Source organism: Pseudorasbora parva, chromosome 2 (genome assembly GCF_024679245.1).
Source record: "Pseudorasbora parva isolate DD20220531a chromosome 2, ASM2467924v1, whole genome shotgun sequence".
NCBI lineage: Eukaryota > Metazoa > Chordata > Actinopteri > Cypriniformes > Gobionidae > Pseudorasbora > Pseudorasbora parva.
In genome coordinates this window covers 38,254,629-38,280,130 of record NC_090173.1, presented here as the reverse complement: position 1 = coordinate 38,280,130, position 25,502 = coordinate 38,254,629, and the positions used below count along the sequence as shown (strand labels likewise).

Here is a 25,502-nt window from a genome sequence, read left to right as displayed (position 1 = left end):
CAATGGTTTTGCGGGGTGTGAGAGCGCAAGGCGAGATCCTCACTTCCTGGTTAAAGATGGCGGATGAGAATGAGACAGCACTGCAGCTGGAGAAAGAAACTGAGGTAGAAGAGGATCATGGACATTGCAGCAATTGTGAAAATGAAGAGCATCACTCTGATGACGGGTGAGCGTGCATGCATTTTATTGTTAGCTCGTAAATGTAAAATACTCTCCCTCACGGCCCGAAAAGACAGGGCCCTTTTTCGGCTAGGCTGGGGCACGCTAACTCCATATCAGCCCGCCCTCAGCTTTTACGCAATTGGTTCACTGCATTGATTAACGGACGGATCTCTACAATAATTGGCTCAGACGCCGTCAATCAAAAAAAAAAGGACGGTTCCATATGACCAGTTCTCTAGGATCATTGGCATTTTTGTGTGATATGTTTAACAGCCTCCTTATAATTCTTGCAATGGTAAAAATGAATAAGCAATCACGTTTAAAGTGTCTATTTGATAAGCTGTTCAGTAAATCATAGACTGACTAATATGTAATAAATACCTACCAAAAACCGGGTTCAAACCTTTATGACCACTAGGTTGTAAGTATGGATACAACTATGGATTTGCTGTCACTAACGTTAACCAATAGCTTGTCGTGATTTAGTTAGCTTGCTTGCTGCTAGTTGCAATTGGAGCATCATTAAACGTTTCATTCATCATTAATCTTACTAACGTTACGTGGTAGTAACGTTAGTGCTCTCGATGGAGTTTCTTTTAGTGCTAAAGAGCTAACCCGTTCACTGAAATATAGTCAATAAAGGCCCAATAACCAGCTACTTATCCCTCAAGGTCATGTTCAGAGACCGAATCGAATAAATTAGGCAACAGAGAGTGAAAATTGCACTTTATTGTCATAATGAAGTAAGAGTACGTAACATGAAATATACACCGCCTGTCATGTCGGTTTTCTCCCTTTATAATAATTATACGTAAATTAATATTTTCATGCACGTTTTGTTTAATTGAGTCATGTCTAACTGTTCTGTGACATGTTAGATTGATTTATTGTTTATTAATCTGGGAAATTACAGTTTTACTAAAAGCATTTCTGGCTGTTCACAGCATTTTCTGTTTTATGGAGTGATTAAAACATTTTATGAATTATGTTTCGCTAATTTAATTAGTGTATATTTGGTTAGATGCTGCCTCATTTACATGTTTAAACATAATTCATAAAACTTAAATGTACTGTATTAAATGTACTATGATTAATTAACTGGGAAAGTATGGTGTTATGTAAAACAGACAATTTAAAATTAAAATGGTCTTTTCTGTTCCTCCTACATTGTACCTTATCTATTGTATATCTATTGAAATAGCCTACTATAGAGATAAAGAAGGGAAGCCCTGGTGGATGGAGGAGGATAGATAGCTGTCAAAGCAATAGTCACAGAGGTGTTTGTCTATCCTTCGGTCTTTGTCATATAACCCACCACCACTCAAACACACAAAAACATGCTTTTTCTGCTGATCATGTGATAGACCATCTGTCCCCCATTAACCAATGTAGCTCAGCGCTGTTACCTCTCTCCCTGTGTGGACATTAATAGGATTAGCTGAGCTTCTCAGTAAGTCGCCCCATTCCATCTCGATTAATGGTGTGGGTTGTGACTCTTGTGCCTGTGTAGTTCAAGCATGAGGTGAATTGCATGGTGACATTAGTTATTTGTTTCAGTATGTCCTGTTTTATCTTTAATTGTTTTGTTTGTTTAAGCTCAGATTCAGCTTGATCTTTTTAATTCACATGGTAACTGAAATAAATAGGTTCGTTAAAGGGATAGTTCAGCTAAAAATGTAATTCTGTCCTTTCATCACCATCACGCTGAATTGCACCAGAACACAAAAGAAGATATTGTAAAGAATGTTGGAAACCAAATGGTTTTGTCATTGTCACTATTGACTTTCATTTCTCAAAATGTTTCTCAAAATGTCATCTTGTATGTTCCCTTGAAAAAGAAAACGCATACAGGTTTGGAATTACCTAAGGGTGAGGAAATGATAACAGCATGTCCATTTTAGGGTTAAATTTCCCTGTAAATATTAAACTCTGGACCATCTCTCTTTTTTCTATGTTTTTGTTTATTTGTTAGAAATGTTGAAATAAAATCCATCCTATTACTTGTTATACCCTAGTGAGAGGTTGTCTTCGTAAAATACTGCTGAATGCATCAGGACCAGTGATGTGTTGATTGAGATGATGTGTGCTGCCCTTTCACCTGCATCAGCTGCAGTTAGTGCTGAATGGACAGGAGCTCTCATTATATCTGCCCATGTCAACTGAGTTCATATGACCCGCAGGGAAAAGGGTGACACAGGTGCTAAGAAGAAGAAAAAGAAACAGAAGAAAAAGAACAAGGACAAGGCTGGAGGAAAAGATGCAGCACAGGATCCGCTGGCCAAAGTGAGTGTGTTTGTATTGCTCTGTGTGTTTAACACATGTTTATTTACATTTAGTTCCTTTGAAGTCAATATTTCAGAACATTAATAATTTAATATCACTGTTAAATGTAATCTTATACCATTCTCAAAAATGAATGCCCTTTTTTAAATGCCTATATCATCCATTTATTGTTATCATCCATAGCTATAATTATCAGCTTACAACTGGAATGCAGATTTTAAAACACTAGGCATCATACACTAGCAGACTTTTAAAATGGTTAAATGGTTAGCCTGGTTCACCCAAAATGAAAATTCTTTCATTAGTTACTTACCCTCATGTTGTTCCAAACCCGTAAGGCTTTCATTCATCTTTGGAACACAAATTAAGATCTTTTTGATGGAATCTGAGAGTTCTGTTCCTCCATAGACAGCTACACAACTGACACTTTGACGCTTCAAAAAGGATTGTAAAACTAATCCATATGAATTGAGAAATTTTCTGAAGAGACTTGATCGCTTTATATGATGAAAAGATTGAATTTAGGCTTTTATTCACACACAAAGCATTGATCAACAAATTTAAACAGAAGCTCAACTGTGCAATAACAGAACTCTTGTGGAAGCTCAAACATGGAAATGTACCCCTTTGCTTCACTGTCAGAAAAAAAGATCCCTAAGGCACCCTAAGGTATAAAACCGTAAAGGTACTAATATGCACTCTTAAAGTGCTGATATGTACCTTTTAAGGTACTAATATGTACCATTCCGGGGTGTGGATGTGCCCCAGTGATAGCACTGCACCTTTATTACTAAGAGTGTTCTTAGTAAAAGTTACTAAGTTAGCCTGTTCAGCTAAAACCAAGGTCCAGCTAAAACCATGTCAAATGAACATGCTTGAGCTTCTGTTTCTGTTTTGGATGTTCTAACTAAGAGAAGAACTGAAGACTATATACTAAACAACTGTCCAGACTGCAAAATTGGGACAAAAGTCATGTAGTGTATTTGAGCCTTTAGAAATTTCTGCCAGATATGTAATATCGGTGAGTCACTACTTTTGTGTTGGAACTTTTCTTTACAAGGACTTATCCAACTGCATGGGCTGCTCTTGTACAGTTCAAATTGTTTAATTTAGACCCATATATCAGTGCAGGAAATTGTTTGGCTAGCTACCATGGTATTCTTTGAAATACCTTTCTAAATACCATTGAAATGATAACCATCTGACAATATCACTGCAAAGTAGAATTGAATTAATTTTTCCCCTTTCCACTCATCTTTGTCTCTTTCTCAGGTAAACTCCCTCCCTGCGGATAAGTTACAGGAGATCCAGAAGGCCATTGAGCTGTTCTCAGTGGGACAAGGTCCAGCTAAAACCATGGAGGAGGCCACACGTCGCAGTTATCAGTTCTGGGACACTCAGCCTGTTCCTAAACTTGGTATTGATCATGCAGTTGTACTCGCAGTAGTTTTGTTTTTGTAGTTGTTCCTTTCTCTGAAATCAGTTTTCTTGAAACTCATGACTTGTGACACAGTGCATTCTGAGTCTGTTGTTTGTTTTTAGGAGAGACTGTGACGTCACATGGCTCCATTGAGCCAGATAAAGATAACATAAGAGAGGAGCCGTACAGCCTCCCACAGGGCTTCAGCTGGGACGCTCTCGATTTGGGAAACCCGGCTGTGGTGCGACACTTAAACTACTAAATTTCTCCCTTGATATATTATACATACAAATATACACCTGGAAGCTTTCATTTTCATTTCAAAGTGTCATTTTTTTCTCTAAAGCTGAAAGAGTTGTACACTCTACTGAACGAGAACTACGTGGAGGATGATGACAACATGTTTCGTTTTGATTACTCTCCTGAATTTCTGCTCTGGTAAGAATGATTGGCTTAAAAATGAAAGATGAGTTATTAAACTTGAGTTAAAAAAAAAGTCTTGTATTTGAAAGGCTGTCTATATTTTTTAGTCTAAAAGTCATGTGGTATCTGTCCTCAGTTTTTCTGTATTTGTTTGTCCCAGGGCCCTGCGTCCTCCAGGCTGGTTGCCTCAGTGGCACTGTGGAGTGAGAGTGAACTCTAATCAAAAGCTAGTTGGTTTCATCAGTGCCATTCCAGCCAACATCCGCATCTACGACATGTAAGCAGCCATACGTGTATCTAAAGGATGGTTTAAGTCAACTTTTAATGATCTCAGACAACGCAAACTATATTGGATTGTCAGATTTCTGCCAAGTGGCAGTTACGGTGAACTTTTAAATTGGTTGTCAATCTGCTGTTATGCTATGCTTAAGCCCAAATTACATTTCAGTTTTTACACTTACTCGAGGGTGTGTGTACAGTGTGCATGATGCAGATTTTGTCACCAGAATAGTACATACTGTAGCACATGCACCAACAGATTTTTGTAACCATGCATACTTTGTACAAGTCGCACATACAAATTGAATTAAATTGAAATTGATGCTCCGATCAGCATTTTTGGGGCCGATTACCAGTCACCAAGATCATGATCTGCCGATTGCAGATCACAGAATGGCAGGGGAATGGGAATCTTTTATCTATAATCTTGCAGAGTTTGCACCATTTGTAGAAATTAAACTAACTCTAAATTAACTGTATTGAGAAAAAAAACTGTAGAAATAGGCTAGAGTCAAGATCTTGAAGAACTACCAAGTGTTTATTTAAAAAAAAAAAAAAAAAGATAACTTAAGGCTACTGTAGGCCATCTTTCCCAAATAAAGCAGAGTCAAATAAAATGATTCCAAACAGAGGGGTTAGGCAGGCAGACCAACACACATCAGATCAGCTTAATGGGATGTAGTCTCTTAAAACACTGATTACATTCAATAATTTGCAGCTATATGTAAAACTTTTTACACTAAAACTGGCTACTGTCACAAAGGACAAAACTATGGCAAGTTTTTTTGTCTGTTATTATTATGAACATCTGATGTAGTTAAGGAAACAAATACATCAGGATCCAAAAAATAAAATAATGTAAGCTACTGTATGTCAATGCCATCCTTTCTAAATAATAAGGGTGCTCCGATCAGGATTTTTTGGAGCCGATCGCCGATCACATGAAGCAGTATCTGCCGATCGGATCACAGATACTGACCTATTTGAAGCCTTCTTTTTATCATATAGAATTATTTATAGGGAATTTTACAGACATTCATTTAGGGAATTGATTATTTCTTAAAATGGGGGAATTCACCCCTTATAGATGACTCTTATATTATCTCACCTAAATCTTTGATTATGTAGTGCATTTTTGTTTTTAAAGACAAGGTTTTTTTCAGGTAGGTCTAACATTAGTATTGAGGTAAGAAATACTAAAGAAATGTAATAAATAATCAAATGTAAATTGGTCTTCCTTACAAAAGTTGCAAAAGCTATTCATTACAAAAAAACAAAAACAAAAAAAAGTTAAGTCCTTACAAAGTTGCAAAAGTAAGCCATTCAAGAGCAGTGAGTTCCATTAAGATTCATTAAACAACACGACAAATAGAAATTGAGAGACGGCAGCAGTTTCTACTGTTTTTACTTTAAGAGTGAATACACAGAGACGGTTAGGCTACATGAAGTTACATAAATGTTAACGTTCACTCGCGAGTCACAACGGGGTTTACGTGCATACACGTCATGAGTACGATCATTAGAATATACTCCAGGTTTTCTACTGATACAAAGCCATATGCTAATCACTGAAGTAACCCTTTAACCATAGAATTGCAAATTCATGTCCAAATTAGTGAAAAGCATAATAAGCATTCTGATCCACAGAAAATGAGTGCTGACCATTTACTGCTGTATAATTTGCATATAAAATTCAAATCTGTCCAATTAATATTTTTCTCATATTGTGCAGACTATATTGTAGAGTACTTGTTTTGATCAATTCTATTGTTGATCCATATCTGCTCTTCAATCCTCCCAGAGAGAAGAAGATGGTGGAGATTAACTTTCTGTGTGTGCATAAGAAACTTCGCTCGAAACGAGTGGCTCCGGTACTCATCAGGGAGATCACAAGACGGGTCAACCTGGAGGGCATCTTTCAGGCTGTGTACACCGCAGGTGTGGTCCTGCCCAAACCAGTGGGCACCTGCAGGTAAGACACACATCTGCCCTCTCATAATATGTATGCCCAGGAGCTGTGCAATGTGGAGAGTGCCATTAGATAGGCTGAGTGGCAGATTATTGCTAGCTATTAACTTTTTTTTTCTCTGACACAAAATAACCTTCCTCCAGGGGGTGCATGTGTTCGCAAATATGCCTTGTGTTATAATCAGAAGGCTGTGTGTATTCTCTCACTGGAGACATTTTGGACACTAAAAGTCTGCATTTTAGAGAGATTTTTTGAGAGAATTTTTTAAATCAATTTAAGTGCCTCCTGACTGAATAAAAGTGACAGTCAAGACATTAATGTTACAAAATATTTCAAATAAATGCTGCTCTTTTGAACTTTCTATTTTATCAAACAATACTAAAAAAAGGTTTTACTGTTTCCAAGTTCTATTCTCACTGTTCCATTCTCACTATCAACTATGATTTGTGTCTGAATAAACTCCTAATTACTGCTTAATATTCTAGTTAGTAAGGTAGTTATGTTTAGGTTGGGTAGGATTAAGGTTTGTATAATATGTTCATGTAGAATATGGTCATGCAGATTAAGGCATTAATATGTGCTTTATAAGTACAAATAAAGAATAGTTAATAGTTAACTGGTCCCTAAATGATTATGATTTCTGAAGGATAATGTGACACAGAAGACTGGAGTAATGATGCAAAAAATTCACCTTTGACCTCACAGGAATAAATTACATTTGAAAATATATTACAGTAGGCAGCAGTTCTTTTAAATTGTAATATTTAACTGTAGTTTTACTGTTTTAAATAAATGCTGCATTAGAGACTTCTTTCAAAAACTTTAAAATATCTTACTGCCTCCAGATATTTGAAAGGTGCTAGTGTACATGCCAACATTCATGTAAAAATAACAAACGCAAAATGGGCAGAAATAATAATTCACACAACACTTGTAATTTGTGTGCTACTGTTAATTGCTGCTCTATTTTAAATCATTTTAATAGCCATTTTTTTAAATCCCTATTTCATACTAATTGCATCAGTTATTTGTTTGATAGATACTGGCACCGGTCCTTGAACCCACGAAAGCTGATTGAGGTGAAGTTTTCTCATCTGAGTCGGAACATGACTATGCAACGCACAATGAAGCTCTACCGACTGCCAGAGGTGTGCGCCGTTTTCTTTCTTGGGTGATATCTGGGAGGTTTCCTCTGTTCCATTTTCTCTTATTGTGCGTTTCTCTCCTGTAGGCTCCTAAGACTGCAGGCCTGAAGCCGATGACTGTAAAGGATGTCCCAGCGGTTCACCGCTTGCTGAATGAGTACCTGAATCAGTTCAACTTGGTTCCTGTCATGAGCCCCGAGGAGGTCCAACACTGGCTGCTTCCTCAGGAGAACATCATCGACACCTTCATAGTGGAGGTATTTCAGCCAAGAATTCATGGCATGTATAATCCTAAAACAGTGGTTCCCAAACTTTTTAGATTGTCTTACTCCCCGAGTCATTTAACATCCTTCTGTGTACCACCTCTCTTCCACCTAAAATGCAGTCACACCTTTTACATTAAGGGACAATATTTAACTTAAATTGATTTTCAGGTGCGTTTTTTACTTTTTAGAAACTTTTTACTTTTACAAACTTTTTGGAACTTTTTCTAACCCTATTAAATGTACCTAATGTTTTGTCAAATTAATTATTAAAATTTCATTTATTTAATTATTAATAAAAATTAATTAAATCAAATGAAATCATTATCAACAAAAGTCATCTTTGCACTGCAGTGACACAAGCTGTATTTACACAGATCAATGCTGCTCAGAGGTCACATGAATTTGAGCCCTGTCCGAATGGAGCCTGCATGTTTTTATTTATTTATTATTATTATTATTATTTTTATCCTCCCTAGGAGACATTGTTGCAGCCATTAAAATAATTCAGTTTGGTTTTTAATGGCAAAGTAGTTATAGTTTTTTTAGTTTCTTTTATTATATTAATTAAAACATTTTTGAGGGGGCATTTTGCCTGCGGAGTCATCCCAACGCTTTAGCTTCTCGAAAAAACTTGACTTGTCTTGCCTATAATAAAATCCATAGAGATCAAACACTTCTAGAAATCACAACGTAAGTTTAAACGTTTAGCTTACTATCACCACAACAGTAAAAAGGCATTTTTGATAAGTTGAGGTTAGGCGAATCATAGGCACTCGTAACCAAAACGGGAAAAAAACTAAAATCTAAACAAATAAGAAACATGCAAGCTGTCTTCCTTACACCTCTCCGCAAAATGATCATAAATCCGATCTTCAATTCCCCCTTGCTTAGCCTTGCTTTAGCCTACTCATTTGTGGCGATGCATTTGCAGTGGTACTGTCGTATCTGACTACATGTGTAGCCTATAACATGTTCTAAAATGTTAATTTTTTTTAACAATTTGCCAGGAGTAAAATTTACATATGTGCTTTAAACAACCAGATGCATTTACACTTGTCGCGTTTTTTCTGAAATGCTTTTAGACCGTCTTCTGAATTGGTTTGTTTGAGTGATCGGATTTCAAGCCGTCTCAAAATAATTTCGGAAGGCATTTACTCCTGATCATTTCACAATTGGATAGATATCTGGTGAAAGAACTAATGAAGGGACCAGTTGTAAAAAGGACATAACTCTTGCAACTGTGCTGTAGGAACGCTCGCTGATATTGCTGCTGGCGTGGCCATGGAAAGTCTTGAAAGTTGCATTATCATGGTCTCATGTTGTCACCAGCACAGCACATCTCATTGTTTATTTTAATTAATGAATGTCTAAAATATAAAACGAAGAAGAAGCCTAAAAAAGGCCTGGCCTGGCCTGGCCCGGCGTTTGAGATATGATGTGAAAATTGGCCCTGAAGCCCAGCCCTAGGGGCATAAAAAAGTCATTGGTGCTCTGTAGGGCTCTAGCCTGAATACAATTACAATGGCATAAATAATCAATCAATCGATCAATCAACTTTATTTATATAGCGCTTTTACAATCACGATTGTGTCAAAGCAGCTTCACAGTGTCAAACAGGATAATATTGCGACAAAATTAGATTTGGCTGTACAGCCGTACTGGAGAAAACAGTGATGTTATCAGCGTATTTTAATTTATCATATAGCGACAATGTTGGCAGATCAGTATTATAGTTTATAGAATTAAATAAGACCAAATTCCTACATTTTATTTGTTTTTATTTGTAAAAGTAATATGGCATAAATAATGATTTAAATGGAAAAAATTCAACATAGTGATACTTTAAAATCTCAAAATAAAACTGCCAGTTTGGTGGCTGTTAGTCACTGTATTAATGAGTGTGTCATGGAGTCTTTCATTCATTCAGTAATGATTTGAGTGTCTGCTTATGAATGGGTCATTGAATCATGGACTCTCCCAATTTGTTCAAAGCCGCTAATTCATTCACTAACAAAACACTGCTCTTCACAAGGCTTTTATTGGAACTATAATTTTGTTGCAACAATATTAACAATACAGTGTTAAAAATATGCATCACTTAATATTACCTTTTTGCTTGTTGAACTGTTAAATTAAATCAATGTCACATTTGTGATCGTGTTAATATTCGGAAAAAAGGCAGTCTTGCTTGTATATATTATCAAGACTACAAAAACAGGCTCAAAGAGAGTTTGAGTTATAATCAATCTCTATGCAATGTCTATATTTTATAACATACAATAATAACAGTGGACAATCAGTTTATTTCTGTAAAATATTTTGCATTTGAACAGCTGGTCCTTTATATCAAATGTGTTGTAGAGTTCAGATGGGAAGGTGACTGACATCCTGAGTTTCTACACTCTGCCATCCACCATCATGAACCATCCTGTCCATCGCAGTCTGAAGGCAGCCTACTCTTTCTATAACGTACACACCACCACTCCCCTGCTGGACCTGATGGGAGACGCTCTCATCCTCGCCAAGTCGGTCAGTCACTCAACGTGTGTTTGTGTGTGTGTGTGAGAGAGAGAGAGTTAGGATGGCAGTTAAAATTAAATTCTAAAACGTGGATATTTTACGCTAACAAGCATTATTTTTCAGTCAAATTCTGTCGATTGTATTCTTTATTGATTTGTGTCTCTTTAGTTGTTGCAGCCTTACTATGAGATTAGTTACATATAGGTTTGGAGCAAATTTCTCAATTTAAAACATTCATAAATGAAATGTTCTAGCAGTGTAGCATCATAGACAAACCTGTGTTCTAGAAGAACATCTGCAGCCGTTTGAAATGTATAATTTCCAGGCCCTACTGGAGCATTAAACTTTCAGCAGATTTGATAAAGCTTGTTTTTTTTTTTGTTTTTGTTTTTTGTCATTCCACCTGCAGAAAGGATTTGATGTCTTTAATGCACTGGACCTAATGGAGAACAAGACGTTTTTGGAGAAGCTCAAGTTTGGCATTGGAGATGGAAACCTCCAGTATTACCTCTACAATTGGAAATGTCCCAGCATGGGTTCAGAAAAGGTAAAGGAAGTTTTCAGATGTCATCCCAGAGTTTTTCTAGATGTAAATCAGTATTTGATATTTCGTTTTAGCATCGATATGCACATAGGGATCATAGTTGATCCGTGATCCGTACGGGCCAGCTGCTCCCCAGTTCAGAACACTTGTGATTCGCAAATTAGTTGCAAAGTTTTACAATCACAGAGTGAAAATGTATCATTTGCTTGTGTTTTTAAGTTGAGTCAGGCATCAAGAGCAAGAGGATTGTAACTGGCATGCTGTTTTCTGTGCGTGTACAGCGTGCAAAATTCTCCTTTGGCTGTGAGTTTGATTGACAGCCGATCTGACCAATCACAACGCCGCATCCTCTGTTTTGTCTGACAAGGCAGTCAGGCGAGTTAGTCGATTAACGTCAGTGGACTTGAACTTGAAAAGCAGTGTGTACTGTCTTTCCACGGTTGAACATGTCTTCTGTTGTTTACTCATGTTTATTTGATGCTATTGATTAGTTTTGTCTCAGCAAAAGGATAGCAGCTAACAAATATTTTGACAATCGATTAATCTGATTAAAACTCACAAATTTTATTTCCATTTATTTCCCCAAAACAGTTATTACATCCTGCCCAATCTTATTACAACCTGCCTGAAAGTGTTGTGAAATTTAAAAACGTGAAAGCGCTGTTGAGCGGAATCGTAAATGCCTCTGACTGGCCATTGTCCTCATGCACTCATCGGATATGTCGGGCAATGATCAACCCATGATAGCGTTTGAAAACACACAGAAGTGTTTGAAAGTGTTTTGAAAGCGGGATCGGTCCACCCATATATGCCTGCATTCAAACGCTCTGTTTTTGAAGCGCTGATCATTGTAGCCAATCACAGACATATTTGATGAGCGCATGAGCACAATGGCCAGTCAGAGGTGTTTGCGATTCCACTCAAAGTGGCACAATTTTTATTTGTACTGACTATGTTCCGAAGTCTGTACTTTTGACAACACTACTATCAGTCAACTAGAAGGAGGAGATGATCAGTTCACGAGCAGCTTTAACTGATGCACTACAGCGATCTTTTAAGAACCACAAAACAGCGTTTGTTTCAGTGTCTTAAAAAATTACAAAATATAGAACGTGAGACTTTGTGTCCTCTTTGCTCCGTGATGTATTTTTCCCTGCGTGAGAAGGTGTTATGAGCATTATGAGCACCCTGGCTTGTCGGACATAGCTTAGTAAGACATATAAAAGACATAGTAACTAAAGGGGGCAGGTCTTTGTGAATGGTCTTTTGAACTTAAATGGACACGTTCAGTCAAAATGCCTGTCTTGGCATTGAGAAAGAAAACGGATGCTTGTCATTTTATATTAGGTCTGTGCATTCGTCTTACAGGGACAGCAGCCTAATGTACCCGCAGCTGTTTGTCACCAATGGTGATCAAGAAAATTACTTTTGTAGCTTTAACAAAGATAAATTATATCAATTAATTATATTAGTTCATTTCATTTATACAGTGAAGACTGTTAGTTTATTTTTGATTATTACATTTCTGCACCTGAATACTTTTACCTGAAAAATGTAAACTTCTTTCTTCTATTTTATTTATCTATGCTTGTAATTAGTTTATGTATGAAGATTCACTCCCCTACAAAATCAACCCAATTATTCTAAATTGATTATTTTCAAATAGAGCTATTCAAGTAATTTAGAAAAAAATGTTTTTTTATATTGCAGTATATATCGAAAAATAAAATATTTCAATGTATGTCTTTTTCTAATATTGTGCATCCCTAATCGGAATCAAGCTGAAGTTAAATTAATTGACTGCTAAGTGACCATATTTCTTCACAGTATGTCTCCCAAAAAAAAGCACCTAGTTGTCATTTTCTCTAGTTTTCTATTTTTCTATTTACATTTACACACACTCACCAGGCTCTTCATTAGGTAGGGGCATTTATTATTGGGTTTGACGCCCTTTTGCCTTCAGAACTGCATCAGTTTTTTGTAACATAGATTCAACAAGGTCAGCACCTAGTGTCTGCTGCTGAAACTGTAGCCCATCTGTGTCAAGGTTCAATGTGTTGTGCGTTCAGAAATGCTCTTCTGTACAAATTGCTTGTAACAAGTGGTTATTTGAGTTACTGTTGCCTTTCTATCAGCTCAAATCAGTCTTGCCATTCTCCTCCTCCGACCTACTGCTCACTGGATCTTCTCTCTATCGGGGCATTCTCTGTAAACCTGAGAGATGGTTGTATGTGAAAATCCCAGTAGATCAGCAGTTTCTGAAATTCTCACCCTAAACTTAGTGATTCAGGTTATATTTTTTATTTCTTATGCATATGCTGAGATTTATTTTATGAATATTTGAATTTCTTTTCTGTGTAAAGCACTTTGTATTCCCATTGTGTTTGAAATGTGTTATATAAATAAACGTACCTTGCCCATCTTGCACCAACAACCATGCCACAGTCAAAGTCACTTTTGAAAGTCTAAGTCACCTTTCTTCCAGCAGATCATCTTAACCATGTCTACATGCCTAAATAAACTGTAACAATGTTAGTATTACTGAGATAAATACTGAGCTGGTATAATTATACTATTTTTTATTTTTTTTTAGGTGGGTTTGGTTCTGCAGTGACCCATTTCACCATCCATAACCTCTGTCTCTTATGACAGCAAGGCTGAGTTTTGACATCACGCACTGACCACCTGACAAATGCTACCAATGGACTTCCTGCTTCAGGAAGGCGAATTCACCGGCCATTTTTAAGTTTGAACTTTGACCTTTTGGACCTGCACTACTGCTGCCAGACTGAGAAGATGTTTTCTTCTCTTTCCTCTCTTTTTTTTTCTCTCTTTCTCGTTCCCTCACTCCTCTTCTTATTCTCTCTCTGCGCATGGACCTAAAGCCATTGTAATTACCATCATCAGAGATGAGGAACCTTAATCTGTTATGATTGTTAACAACGGTGCGCCACACACACGCACGCTGATATGTAACTACCAGACATGCTCATAATGAACCCTGATGCGTAAGAGTCACGCTACTCGCATCGGTAGATTAACGTGATTTTACTCTCCCTATCCAATGGGAGGTACTATTTGCAGAAAAAAAAAAAAAAAAAAAAAAGGCAGAATGAGTGTTCATTTCCTCAGTGTTTTAGAAAAGAACATGCAACAATCAAAAACAGCCAATGAGATAATAAAAATCCCAAGTGGACATGACAAGGGCTGCTGTCAATGATTTTCCTGTGGTCATTCACTACTTCGCACATCTTTTTTTGCCGTGGAAACCGCGTCTCTATTTACATTTGACAAACCTTGACCAACTGATGGATGCGGTACACAGCGACGAGGTCTTCTGTCTTGGTTTTGCTTTGTTATTGCTTTTAATCTGTTCTCTCTAATCAGTTTATTGCCTATTTGTCTCTAACTGCCTGTGATCCCCTTTCATGGTTTTGCCAACAAAGAAGCACCAGAGTAAATAATCAAGGAAACAATGAGAAATACCTACAAGATCCACAAGTTGACAGTGGTTGGAAATACATCATAAATTAGCAATAATGATGTTTTTGAGGAAACGGTATTGAAAGAAATGGGTGCGGGAACTGAAATGTGGTGATTTGTGTCGTGGATGATAGATTATGCTTGCTCATAAAGTTGTACAGCTCTAAAAGTGTTGGAGAATATCCTGAGCGGGGTGTAAGCATATGCCCCAACTCTTATCCATCATATGACTTCATCTGTCCAACACATGGAAGTAAATGTACCAAAGCAGTACAAATTTATGAGTAATTGGCTGTATCTACTTAATTGTGGTTTTGAACATAGTTTGGGTAATTTGAGGAAACGGGTTGTGGAAGCAACTGAAAACGGGTCTTTAGGTTTTTATGATGAGGTGAAAGATGTCAACGTGTATTATTATTAATATTATTTTTTTTGTGCTAAATAAAAAGTAGCAGCTGCTGTGAACATTTGGGGGTTTTGGTTTATTTCTGAATTTGTGGCCTGTGGTCGATCTCACATCGTTTCACATTATTTCTGCGTTCTATAATGCTGTTTTTTCCTCTACACATGTTTTTAGTTCTTTGTGTTGGAAATTAAGTCTAGCCACGTCCAAGATTCTGAGCAGTTTTGTAACATTGAGGTTCAAAGTTTTTGCATTCCATTCGTCTTTGCAGATATGTCCTTTTTTGTTTTCTAAATTGAAAGTCGCAAAATATACACAACATAAAAAACATTACATAATGTTAAGGTTGTCACAGAATAAGAATGTGAAAAACTAAATTTTGGTACAAATAATAAAAAAAAATCTGATAGTCTCTGTATAAGGCTATGCATTTATTTTGGTCTTTTGTGTGCCTGTGACAGTATTAATACAAAATCACTTCTCTCCTTAACAAAATATTTTACTTTCTGTCTAGCTGTTTACTTTTGCATTTTAGTGTAATATTAGCACACAAAAGTGTCATTGTGTAGCGTCATATTTAGAAATTAATGTCTGCAACACTATTGTTCAAAAGTTTGGAGTTGGTAAGATTAATTTAGTGTTTGAGTTAGTGTCTCATGCTCACCAAAGCTGCGTTTATTTGATTAAAATTCTAATGTCATTTAAAATTCTGCATCTCCGGTTCTCAGTCACATGATCCTTCAGAAATCATTCTTATATCCTGATTTACTTATCGATGTTTGGGTTTTATCCAGCATTCTTTGATATAAGCTCGAGAACAGCATTTATTTAAAATACAAATATTTTGTAACATTATAAATGTCTTAACTGTCACTTTTAATGTCTCCTTGTTAAATATAAACAAAACTTACTGACCATTTCCATCAGTATACATGGCAGCACTTATCAGAGACGAGGGGCCATTACTAAATGTGCAACAGTTCAAATATGTTAGAAGGGTATGTACTGTTTATTATTAATTATGATTTCTCACAAATTTACACCACTTCATGGTGTTTATTGGCTGCATGTGAACGTAAAAATGTATTATTAATTGTTTTGCCGTTCAGTTCAGCAGGTGTTTGTGAATGTGAGTTAAAAGAGGGGTTTTGCCCTCTGTTCTACTAGAAACAGAGCAGGAAGTGGTGAGGACTGCATAGACACATTTATAAAAAATAAAAAAAAATAATAGATGTGCACATATTTCGATCTGACGTTAAAATATTGTTAACTTCACATCTAACCGCTTAGAGACAAAATCTGTATAAGTTCCACAGCCGTAATTGTGTGAAAGTGATTTCAGACAGTGCACTGTTTCTCTCTGAGCATTTCAACACCTGCCATCTTTGCTTTAATTCGTCAGTTCGTCACGTCTGTTTGATGATCATGAACAAACAAGATGACTGATCATCTTTACAATAATACTGCACCACTTCCTAAAGAGAGGCCTGAAGAAAAAAATGGAGACCAACATTGAGAAATCAATGTTAAGGGGTCTCTTAATTTTTTTCAGAGCTGTATGAATGTAAGAGATTCCTGCTGTTCTTCGTGTGGGCTTATAAGTGGAATTTAAATTTCGAAATATCCTATAAAAATAGTAAAATGCCATATTTAGTTCTAGTTTATTACTCTTTATTTAGAATATCTTAGATTTATAAATGTAGTTCATAGGTTGTAGTTTTCAAAATGGCTTTAATTTCTGGCAAATATGGGACAATTTTACAATACAGTAGAAAAACATTTTTTTAAAGCAGAAAATTGTTTAAAAAAAACTCCAATATAGTTTCCAATATACTGGTTAGTTGGGGCATGTTGGTTTACCATTGTACTTACACTTCAAAAAATCTAATTGCAAAAGAGTTTTTTGCAGAATTGCAAAAGATATTTTGAGTTTAGAAGGATCAGTCTCATTGGCCATTGTAATAAATGTCTTGTGAGTGCTTCAAAGTGTTGCTGATTCAGCAGAAGTGTTTAATTTCCTGCACAAAAGCACCATTGTTGAAATAAAGTTGGTGATAAACATTCGCATTGGTTCACAAAATAAGACATTTAAAATGGCATAAAGTTCCAGAATGTTTGCCAATTGATTCTCCTCCATTGTACCAGTAAGTGGAGTTAAACTAGTATTTTTTTAGTATTACAGAGCTGTGCAGAGATAGATAGCCTATAGATGAAGTCATAAATAGTCATAGACAATACATTTAGATACAGTATGTTTTGCTGTGGCTATCTATTTCATTGTTTTAATAACTACATTTGGGTGTGTGTGTATCAGACAGTTCTTTATCACACAGACAAACTGTCTGAGCATCGATAAACTGATGTTGTCTCTGACAATGAAAGTTGTTAGAAAAAAGGAGAATAAAATTACAGATAAATTTAAACCGACCCTAAATGCTTTTTATGTCCCCAAACCTAATAACCAACTGAAAGGAAATGATGACAGGAAATGACACGCCTCAAATGCCAAGTCAAATCGGAGCAGTTCTCTATGTGAAAACCAACAGTAACAACAAAATGCCTGAAAATATTTACTTAAATACTTTTCAAAGTCACAAATCAAGATCAACAGAGAAAAATCAACGTAAGTGCCCTAAGTTCTATTTTATATAATCTTGCACTGAAAAAAAATTATTTAGAAAAAAAGTTATTTAAAATTTTGAGTTCATTGAAATTAAAATTTTGAGTTAATACAATGAACATTTTTTGAGATTCGACAACCTTTATTAAAATATTATTAAAAGATTTTGTAAGGATATTGGGTAATTGTGTGTGTTTTATTTCTGATAACGCAGTGAACGTAAATAGTGCTATTTTCATGATTTATCACATTTTTTATGTGGTTCAGATACAATAATATTTTGAGTTTCTATTTATCAAACTAATTTCCTTCATTGTATCAACTTAAATGTTTAATTTCAATTAACTCAAAATTTTAAGGCAACCAGGTTACTTATTTTTTTTAAGTTAAACCAACAAAAAACAACCAAAATTTTTTACAGTGTGGTAGCCTAATCAGTTTGAATTGTGTTTAGAAAATAAGATATATATGTTTCAGCCATTACAAGGTTAACATATTGGTATTGTTTATATTTGTAATTTCCATCAGTGTTGTGAACCTAAAAAATTTAAAGTTTTATATACTGTCAATATTCAACATCATTCACATTTTAAATCTGAGAAGTCATGAAACTTTTTGGTGCTTTCCCCTCCAGAATTGTTGCCCAAATTTATTCCAGAATTATCTACCAACAGGGCTGAGAAAGACAGATATAAATTTTTACAAATACTTTTAGCAGGTGGCAAGAAAGAAATAACTAAGAAAATTGCTAAGTAAAGATTCCCAACATTTGATGAATGGATAGAAATAATTATAGAAATGTATGTTATGGAACATTCGACTTTCTCTCTGAGACATGCGCGAAAGAAATGTAAACGGAAGCATACTGGGGGAAAATTAATATCTTATCGGACTACAAATTGAGATATTTATTTATTTATTTATTTATTTTCCTTTTCTGTTTTACATGATGTTGAGCACTTCTGTTAATCTATGATGATTTTGCCTGATGTCGCTTGGTCTGTCTGTTTGGTTTTCTTTTCCTTTTCTTTTTTTTTTCTTGTCAAAGGGGGGGGGGGGAATTTTTGTTTAGAAGCACATTTGTGAGGTCAGGCACTGATGTTGGACGAGAAGGCCTGGCTGCCAGTCTCTGCTCTAATTCATCCGAAAGGTGTTCTGTTGGGTTGAGGTCAGGAATCTGTGCAGGCCACTCAAGTTCCTTCACACCACACTCGCTCATTCATGTCTTTTGTCCATTGGGGCGCAGTCATGTTGGAACAGTAAGGAGCCATCCCCAAACTGTTCCCACAAAGTTAGGAGCATGAAATTGTCCAAAATGATTCTCCATTCTCCATTTACACTGCATCATTGGGACCCATCATTCAGGCAAATTGCCTCTCATATCATTGTTATGCTGATGACACACAGCTCTACCTCTCATTTCAACCAGATGATCCTACAGTAAATGCACGAATCTCAAGCTGTCTGGTGAACATTTCGGCCTGGATGAAGAAACATCACCTACAGCTCAACTTAGCAAAGACTGAGCTGCTCTTCTTCTCCGCTAATCTGACTCTACAACACGACTTTCTAGGTTCTAGGTTCTAGGTTCAACACCATCCATCTAGGTTCATCTTTGATTTCCCCTTCAGGGGTCGGTCAGAAATCTTGGAGTAATCTTTGATGACCAGCTGTCCTTCAAAGACCCCATCTGAAAGACAGCTCGGTCATGCAGGTTTGTGTTGCACAACATCAGGAAATTCAGACCATTCCTTACAGAGCATGCAACACAGCTTCTTGTCCAAGCCCTGCAATTTCTAGACTTGACTACTGCAATGCACTTCTGGCTGGACTTCCATCTTGTGCAATCAAACCGCTGCAAATGATCCAGAACGCACGTCTTGTCTTCAATGAGCCCAAAATGAAATCCCTTTCCAGAACTTTTTCTTTCACTGTTCCTGGTTGGTGGAACAATCTTCTGTCCTCCATACGCACGATAGAATCACTTGCTTCATTTAAATGGCATATTATATATATATATATTATGATAAGATTATATAAATATATATATATATATATATATATATATATATATATATATATATATATATATATATATATATATTCTAACCTTTCCTCCTTTTTTTCCATTTGGGGGTTTTCCCTCCCTTTTCTGGTTTATGCTACTCTGAGTAATATCCAAATTTCTGTATTTAGGGCACCTTTTTTTGTGCGTTTCATCGCCTCTTCATGACAGATCGCTTCCTGTACTCAGAGACGATCCTGACCTCAATGGGTCCCTAAGCAAAAAATCTGCTAAGGGGCCCTCCTACCTGACCCGTAAGCTATGTAAACCATTTGCCGTTGCCATGCAGTTACACCTGACACCTCAGTGCTCCCAATACAATCGTCTCTCCTTTGAACAAAACAGTTAAAGAATGAGGTTCAAACTAACAATATTTATTGAAAAGTATTTTCTATAGAATCTTAAGATAGTACTTGCTGAAGATGGCTTTACTGTTGGTGAATCTGGCTGTACTGGGTCTGTGCTAGTACTGGCTGAGGCTGGATGTGGATCATCTGGGTCTGTGCTAGTACTGGCTGAGGCTGGATGTGGATCATCTGGGTCTGTGCTAGTACTGGCTGAGGCTGGATGTGGATCATCTGGGTCTGTGCTAGTACTGGCTGAGGCTGGATGTGGATCATCTGGGTCTGTGCTAGTACTGGCTGAGGCTGGATGTGGATCATCTGGGTCTGTGCTAGTACTGGCTGAGGCTGGATGTGGATCATCTGGGTCTGTGCTAGTACTGGCTGAGGCTGAATGTGGATCATCTGGGTCTGTGCTAGTACTGGCTGAGGCTGGATGTGGATCATCTGGGTCTGTGCTAGTACTGGCTGAGGCTGGATGTGGATCATCTGGGTCTGTGCTAGTACTGGCTGAGGCTGGATGTGGATCATCTGGGTCTGTGCTAGTACTGGCTGAGGCTGAATGTGGATCATCTGGGTCTGTGCTAGTACTGGCTGAGGCTGGATGTGGATCATCTGGGTCTGTGCTAGTACTGGCTGAGGCTGGATGTGGATCATCTGGGTCTGTGCTAGTACTGGCTGAGGCTGAATGTGGATCATCTGGGTCTGTGCTAGTACTGTCAGATAATCCAGCATCTCCTCTACTTACAAACTTAAGCATAGCACCTGCAAATTATAGATAACCCATTTTATAAGCTGCATCAAACCCATTCAAACTGGATCCCTCAGATTTCCTGTTATACATTTTCAAACATAAAGTACTATTTATACTATGGCTTGGCTCTAATATTTAACTAGTGAACTGATTCAGATATCGAGAATCTCTGTGAGTGATGACATCATTGTTGATATCAAGAATTCACTTTTGAATATGTAATCCTTGATATCAAAAAGACATTGTTACTAGAAAAATTCCATACCTAATTCCAAGAATTCACATTGTAAATAGTGAACATTTAGTATTGAGTATTTAGGCTTGAGTATTTTGCGGGGCCCTACGCAGCTTGCGTAGTGAGCGTATCTTGTTCGGCTCTGCTTGTACTCCTCAGTTGTGAGTCATTTTGGATAAAAGCGTCTGCTAAATGCATAAATGTACATGTAAATGTCTTGGTATGCTCAAGTATTATGAGTGCCTTTTACTGGAACACACCACAACCCCCCACCAAACTTTACACTTGGCACAATCCAGTCAGGCAAGTACTGTTCTCCTGGAAACCACCAAACCCAGACTCGTCTATCGGATTGCCAGACAGAGAAACGTGATTTGTCACTCCAGAGAACATGTCTCTACTGCTCTAGAGTCCAGTGGTGGCATGCTTTACGCCACTGCATTCAATGCTTTGCATTGCACTTGGTGATCGATGGCTTGGATGCAGCTGCTCGGCCATGGAAACTCATTCAATTAAGCTCTCTACACTGTTCTTGAGCTAATCTGAAGGCCTTATTGCACAGGTAGCAACATATCACGGTACCACGCTTGAATTCACTGAGCTCCTGAGAGCGAACCATTCTTTCACAAATGTTTGTAGAAGCAGTCTGCATGCCTAGGTGCTTGATTTTATACACCTGTAGCCTGAATTCAATAATTTGGAGGAGTGTCCCAATATCAGGTGTCCCTTTGACAATACAGTGTATGTATTTTAAAAAGAACTATAGAAATACATGTGAATTGAATTGAATTGAATTGAATTGAATTGAATTGAATTGAATTGAATTGAATTGAATTTAATTTAATTTAATTTAATTTAATTTAATTTAATTTAATTTAATTTAATTTAATTTAATTTAATTTAATTTAATTTAATTGTTGGGTTGAGTTGGGTTGAGTTGAGTTGACAGTGTTTGGTTGCCCACAATAACGTACAATCCACCTGACAAAAATTCTTTAGAGAACTGTTGATTTGATTATTTACTTATATCAAAGGCTATTAACTTCTCTACTAATTAATGAATGTATTTTCAGAAAAGGAGTGTGTCAGCAATAAGAAAAATGTCTGTATGATGGTTCTTCTCTCTGTTCTCCTCTTCCTGTCTCTGCTGGTGAATGCAGTGTTGGGTTACCTGTGTGAGTATCCTCATGTGTTACACATCAGTTGTGTTAGCAGTCTATCAGTTTGTATCTTCTGTTTGACTATTTTTTGCTTCACAGATTACACCGATGACACATATCAGATGGTGGGATGTGAGTATGTGACAAACAACTCAAACCTAGGTTTGGAAAACAGAATGTTGTCAAATATGTTGAATAGTGGAAATATGATATATATTTATGTACAAGGGAGTGAAGGCTTGTTGATTGCTGTGGTTGTGTTGTGGTTTAAACATTTCTTACACTACAACACAACCACAGCAATCAACAAGGCATCCTTGTACATAAATATATATCATATTTCCACTATTCAACATATTTGACATTATTCTGTGTTCGAATGTATGTGTTTTCGCTCTGTATGTTCAAATTAAAATACAGTATATTTTTAATGTTTTGCATTGTAATAATACACCGATCAGGCATAACATAATGACCACCTTCCTAATATTGAGTTGGTCTCCTTTTTGCTGCCAAAACAGCCCTGACCTGTCAAGACATGGACTCCGCTAGACCCCTGAAGGTGTGTTCTGGTATCTGGCATCAAGATGTTAGCAGCAGATCCTTTAAGTCCTGTAAGTTGCGAGGTGGGGCCTCCGTGGAACAGACTTGTTTGTTCAGTACATCCCACAGATGCTCGTTTGGATTGAGATCTCAAACTTGTAATCCTCAAACCATTCCTGAACCATTGTTGCTTTGTGGCAGGACGCATTATACTGCTGAAAGCCCACCAGGGTATACCTTTCCAAGAAAGGGTGTACATGGTCTGCATCAATGCTTAGGTAGGTGGTGTGTGTCAAAGTAACATCCACATGGATGGCAGGACCCAAAGTTTCCCAGCAGAACATTGCCCAAAGTATCACACTCTCTCTGCCAGTTTACCTTCTTCCCATAGTGCATCATGGTGCCATGTGTTCTCCATGTAAAAGAAAATACCCACTGTTGGTGCTTTCGGTGGTGGACAGGGGTCAGCATGGGCACCCTGACTTGTCTATGGTTAAATAGCCCATTCTTCTTAAGCAATTTGAGCTACAGTATCTCATCTGTTTGATCGGACCACACGGGCAAGCCTTCACTCACCATGTGCATCAATGTGCCTTGGCCGACCATGACCCTGTCACCAGTTTACCACTGTTACTTCCTTGGACCACTTTTGATAGATACTGACCACTGACTAGGAACACTCCACAAGAGCTGAAGTTTTGGAGATGCTCTGACCCAGTCGTCTAGCCATCCCAATTTGGCCCTTTTCAAACTCACCCAAATCCCTACGGTTGTCCATTTTTCCTGCTTCGAACACATAAACTGTTGCCTATACTGTATATCCCATCCACTAACAGGTATCATGATGAATAAATAATCTGTTATTCACTTCACCTGTCAGTGGTGTATAATCTTATGCCTGATCAGTGTATATATATAAATTGGATGTACATGTTTGTATGTTTCTTTAAATTGAAAATGTATTAATTCTGCTATTCAGTAAGAATTAATGCACAAAAATAATCAAATAATCAATAAATGCTGTATAAACTGTCACTTCAGTTTTGCCAGAGAGGTGGATCCAGAACAAGGACAGATTCTATCTTTTCCTCAATAATACAAAAGACTGGTTCAGCAGCAGAGAACGCTGTCAGGACTTGGGTGGAGATCTTGTCATTATCAACAGCATTGAGGAACAGGTACATATAGAGAAATAGTATTAGAGATAAATATTAGAGATTATTAGAAATAAATGACTGGTTTTGTTTAAGCTATTGCTTATACTTAGAGTTTTTTCTACTCTGAACGAGAAGATGCATAGGTCTAAAAACCATAAAAACACTTTATTAATCGCATAAAAGAGTCGGTTGCCCATTATACTTGACCTTACATTACGCATACTAAATTTCATATTTGCTTTCCACATACACTTTACATATTAAAAGTCATATTTCAGCCCTTTGTTTTTGTTTTTTTAGGAATTTCTTGCTCAGCAAATAGTCTCTTCTGATGCATTAGTGCTACACTGGATTGGTCTGACTGACCGCCAGACTGAGGGGACGTGGCTATGGGTGGACAACACCCCCTTAAACATCAACCTCTCGTAAGTACCGTTTTATTTCAAAAACTGATGTGCTTTGAATAACCTCTGTTTGATGGCACAAGTTATTTAAAGGGTCATATGGATTTTTGACATTTATATATACTTATTCTGTCCTGTCAGATGGTGGGTCTTCCCTCCTGATGATTATGATGTACACGATCCCTCGGGTGAAGACTGTGCTGTATTAAATGGATATTTAAGAGGAGAAAAATGGGGAGATATTTCTTGCTTGAAAAAGGAAAGAAGCATTTGTGAGATTCCATTTTCTTGATCAGTGCTAAAGTGTTTTTAATGACTTTCAATATCACTGTTTATGTACATTTCATGCCTTTGTATTACAGTGTAGAATCTGTGTAGCCCTTGATAAATAAAACATGCCATGTACAATGGAAACTGCACTAATGTGTGCTTATAATGCATATGCCAATCATAGCACTATTTTAGCACTATTTTATAAGTTTTTGGGTCAAATTATATGTGCTCGCATTCATTATTCACTTGTGTGTGCTTGTATAAGCGTAATTTTTCATTAAAAATAAGCAAAATTTGATATTTTGTAGTGGTGTCAGAATGCGAATTTTCACAGTTGTGTAAAAATGGCTTTAGAAAGATGGCAGCATCATTATTTAATTTTCACACAGAGATTGGTAGATCTATTGGTTGACATTAGCAATCTTTGTTGCATTATATGCCAACGGTGAACAATCAAAAATGGGAAAAAGCACTTGTGTTTTTTGATCAAAGTTTGCCCGTCTCCAACTCAATTTGAAGATAACTTAATAGATTCTAATTCTTCAAACACTTTTTACTTTTGCTTCCTTAACTTTTAAGGCCCATTCATTCCCAAAGAGATAAAGGATCTCAATGGGGTTCCATGAGTAAATTGGTACACATTTTCAATGATCTTACTAACAACAAATAATGCAGAAAATAGAAATGTATCTTTTTTTTTATATATCATCACAATTGAATATTCCTCTCTAAATGTACCATCAATAGGCTACTATCTTTCCCATATTATAAGTATTAAATATATCTCAATATCCTTCTATATTCTCATTTTTAATAAACTTTTCTTTTGTAACCTTAATTTTAAAGGCCCTATGGTTCAGTCCCATTTATGTTCACGGACACGAATTTCCCTTTTTTCCATGTCACTACAAACGATTTCTAATCTAATGTATTTCAATGGGAAGTACAATTCGTGCATACTTTCGTTCTGCATAGCGCAACCCATGCTTTTTTTTCAGGTTTTTTCTCATTTCTTATTAATTTTTAAACATTAAGCACTACATTACTCAACAT

General features: G+C 36.7%; 2 protein-coding genes across 2 annotated transcripts; both read left to right on the top strand.

Annotated features, from left to right (window-relative positions):
* Positions 1–12: 12 nt before the first annotated feature.
* nmt1a (N-myristoyltransferase 1a) lies at positions 13–14,964 on the top strand. Its single transcript, XM_067419243.1, has 12 exons — positions 13–166; positions 2,343–2,445; positions 3,718–3,862; positions 3,988–4,106; positions 4,212–4,303; positions 4,449–4,565; positions 6,369–6,539; positions 7,576–7,684; positions 7,768–7,938; positions 10,309–10,476; positions 10,877–11,014; positions 13,605–14,964. Exons 1-12 carry the CDS (start codon positions 57–59, stop codon positions 13,623–13,625), a joined length of 1,464 nt encoding a protein of 487 aa, XP_067275344.1. The 5' UTR covers positions 13–56; the 3' UTR covers positions 13,626–14,964.
* A 2,539-nt stretch (positions 14,965–17,503) lies between these two features.
* Positions 17,504–24,545, top strand: LOC137053721 (C-type lectin domain family 4 member E-like). Its single transcript, XM_067428971.1, has 6 exons — positions 17,504–17,520; positions 21,986–22,087; positions 22,172–22,204; positions 23,657–23,793; positions 24,073–24,197; positions 24,318–24,545. Exons 2-6 carry the CDS (start codon positions 22,021–22,023, stop codon positions 24,466–24,468), a joined length of 513 nt encoding a protein of 170 aa, XP_067285072.1. The 5' UTR covers positions 17,504–17,520; positions 21,986–22,020; the 3' UTR covers positions 24,469–24,545.
* The last annotated feature ends 957 nt before the right edge of the window (positions 24,546–25,502 follow it).

Excerpts from the sequence above, each read along its gene's own strand:
- nmt1a (XM_067419243.1), top strand. The coding sequence starts at position 57 with ATGGCGGATGAGAATGAGACAGCACTGCAGCTGGAGAAAGAAACTGAG. Across the intron at positions 4,304-4,448 it reads TCTCCTGAATTTCTGCTCTG|GGCCCTGCGTCCTCCAGGCT; the intron begins GTAAGAATGATT and ends TGTTTGTCCCAG. Across the intron at positions 11,015-13,604 it reads CCAGCATGGGTTCAGAAAAG|GTGGGTTTGGTTCTGCAGTG; the intron begins GTAAAGGAAGTT and ends ATTTTTTTTTAG.
- LOC137053721 (XM_067428971.1), top strand. The coding sequence starts at position 22,021 with ATGATGGTTCTTCTCTCTGTTCTCCTCTTCCTGTCTCTGCTGGTGAAT. Across the intron at positions 22,205-23,656 it reads CACATATCAGATGGTGGGAT|TTTTGCCAGAGAGGTGGATC; the intron begins GTGAGTATGTGA and ends CTGTCACTTCAG. Across the intron at positions 23,794-24,072 it reads TCAACAGCATTGAGGAACAG|GAATTTCTTGCTCAGCAAAT; the intron begins GTACATATAGAG and ends TTGTTTTTTTAG.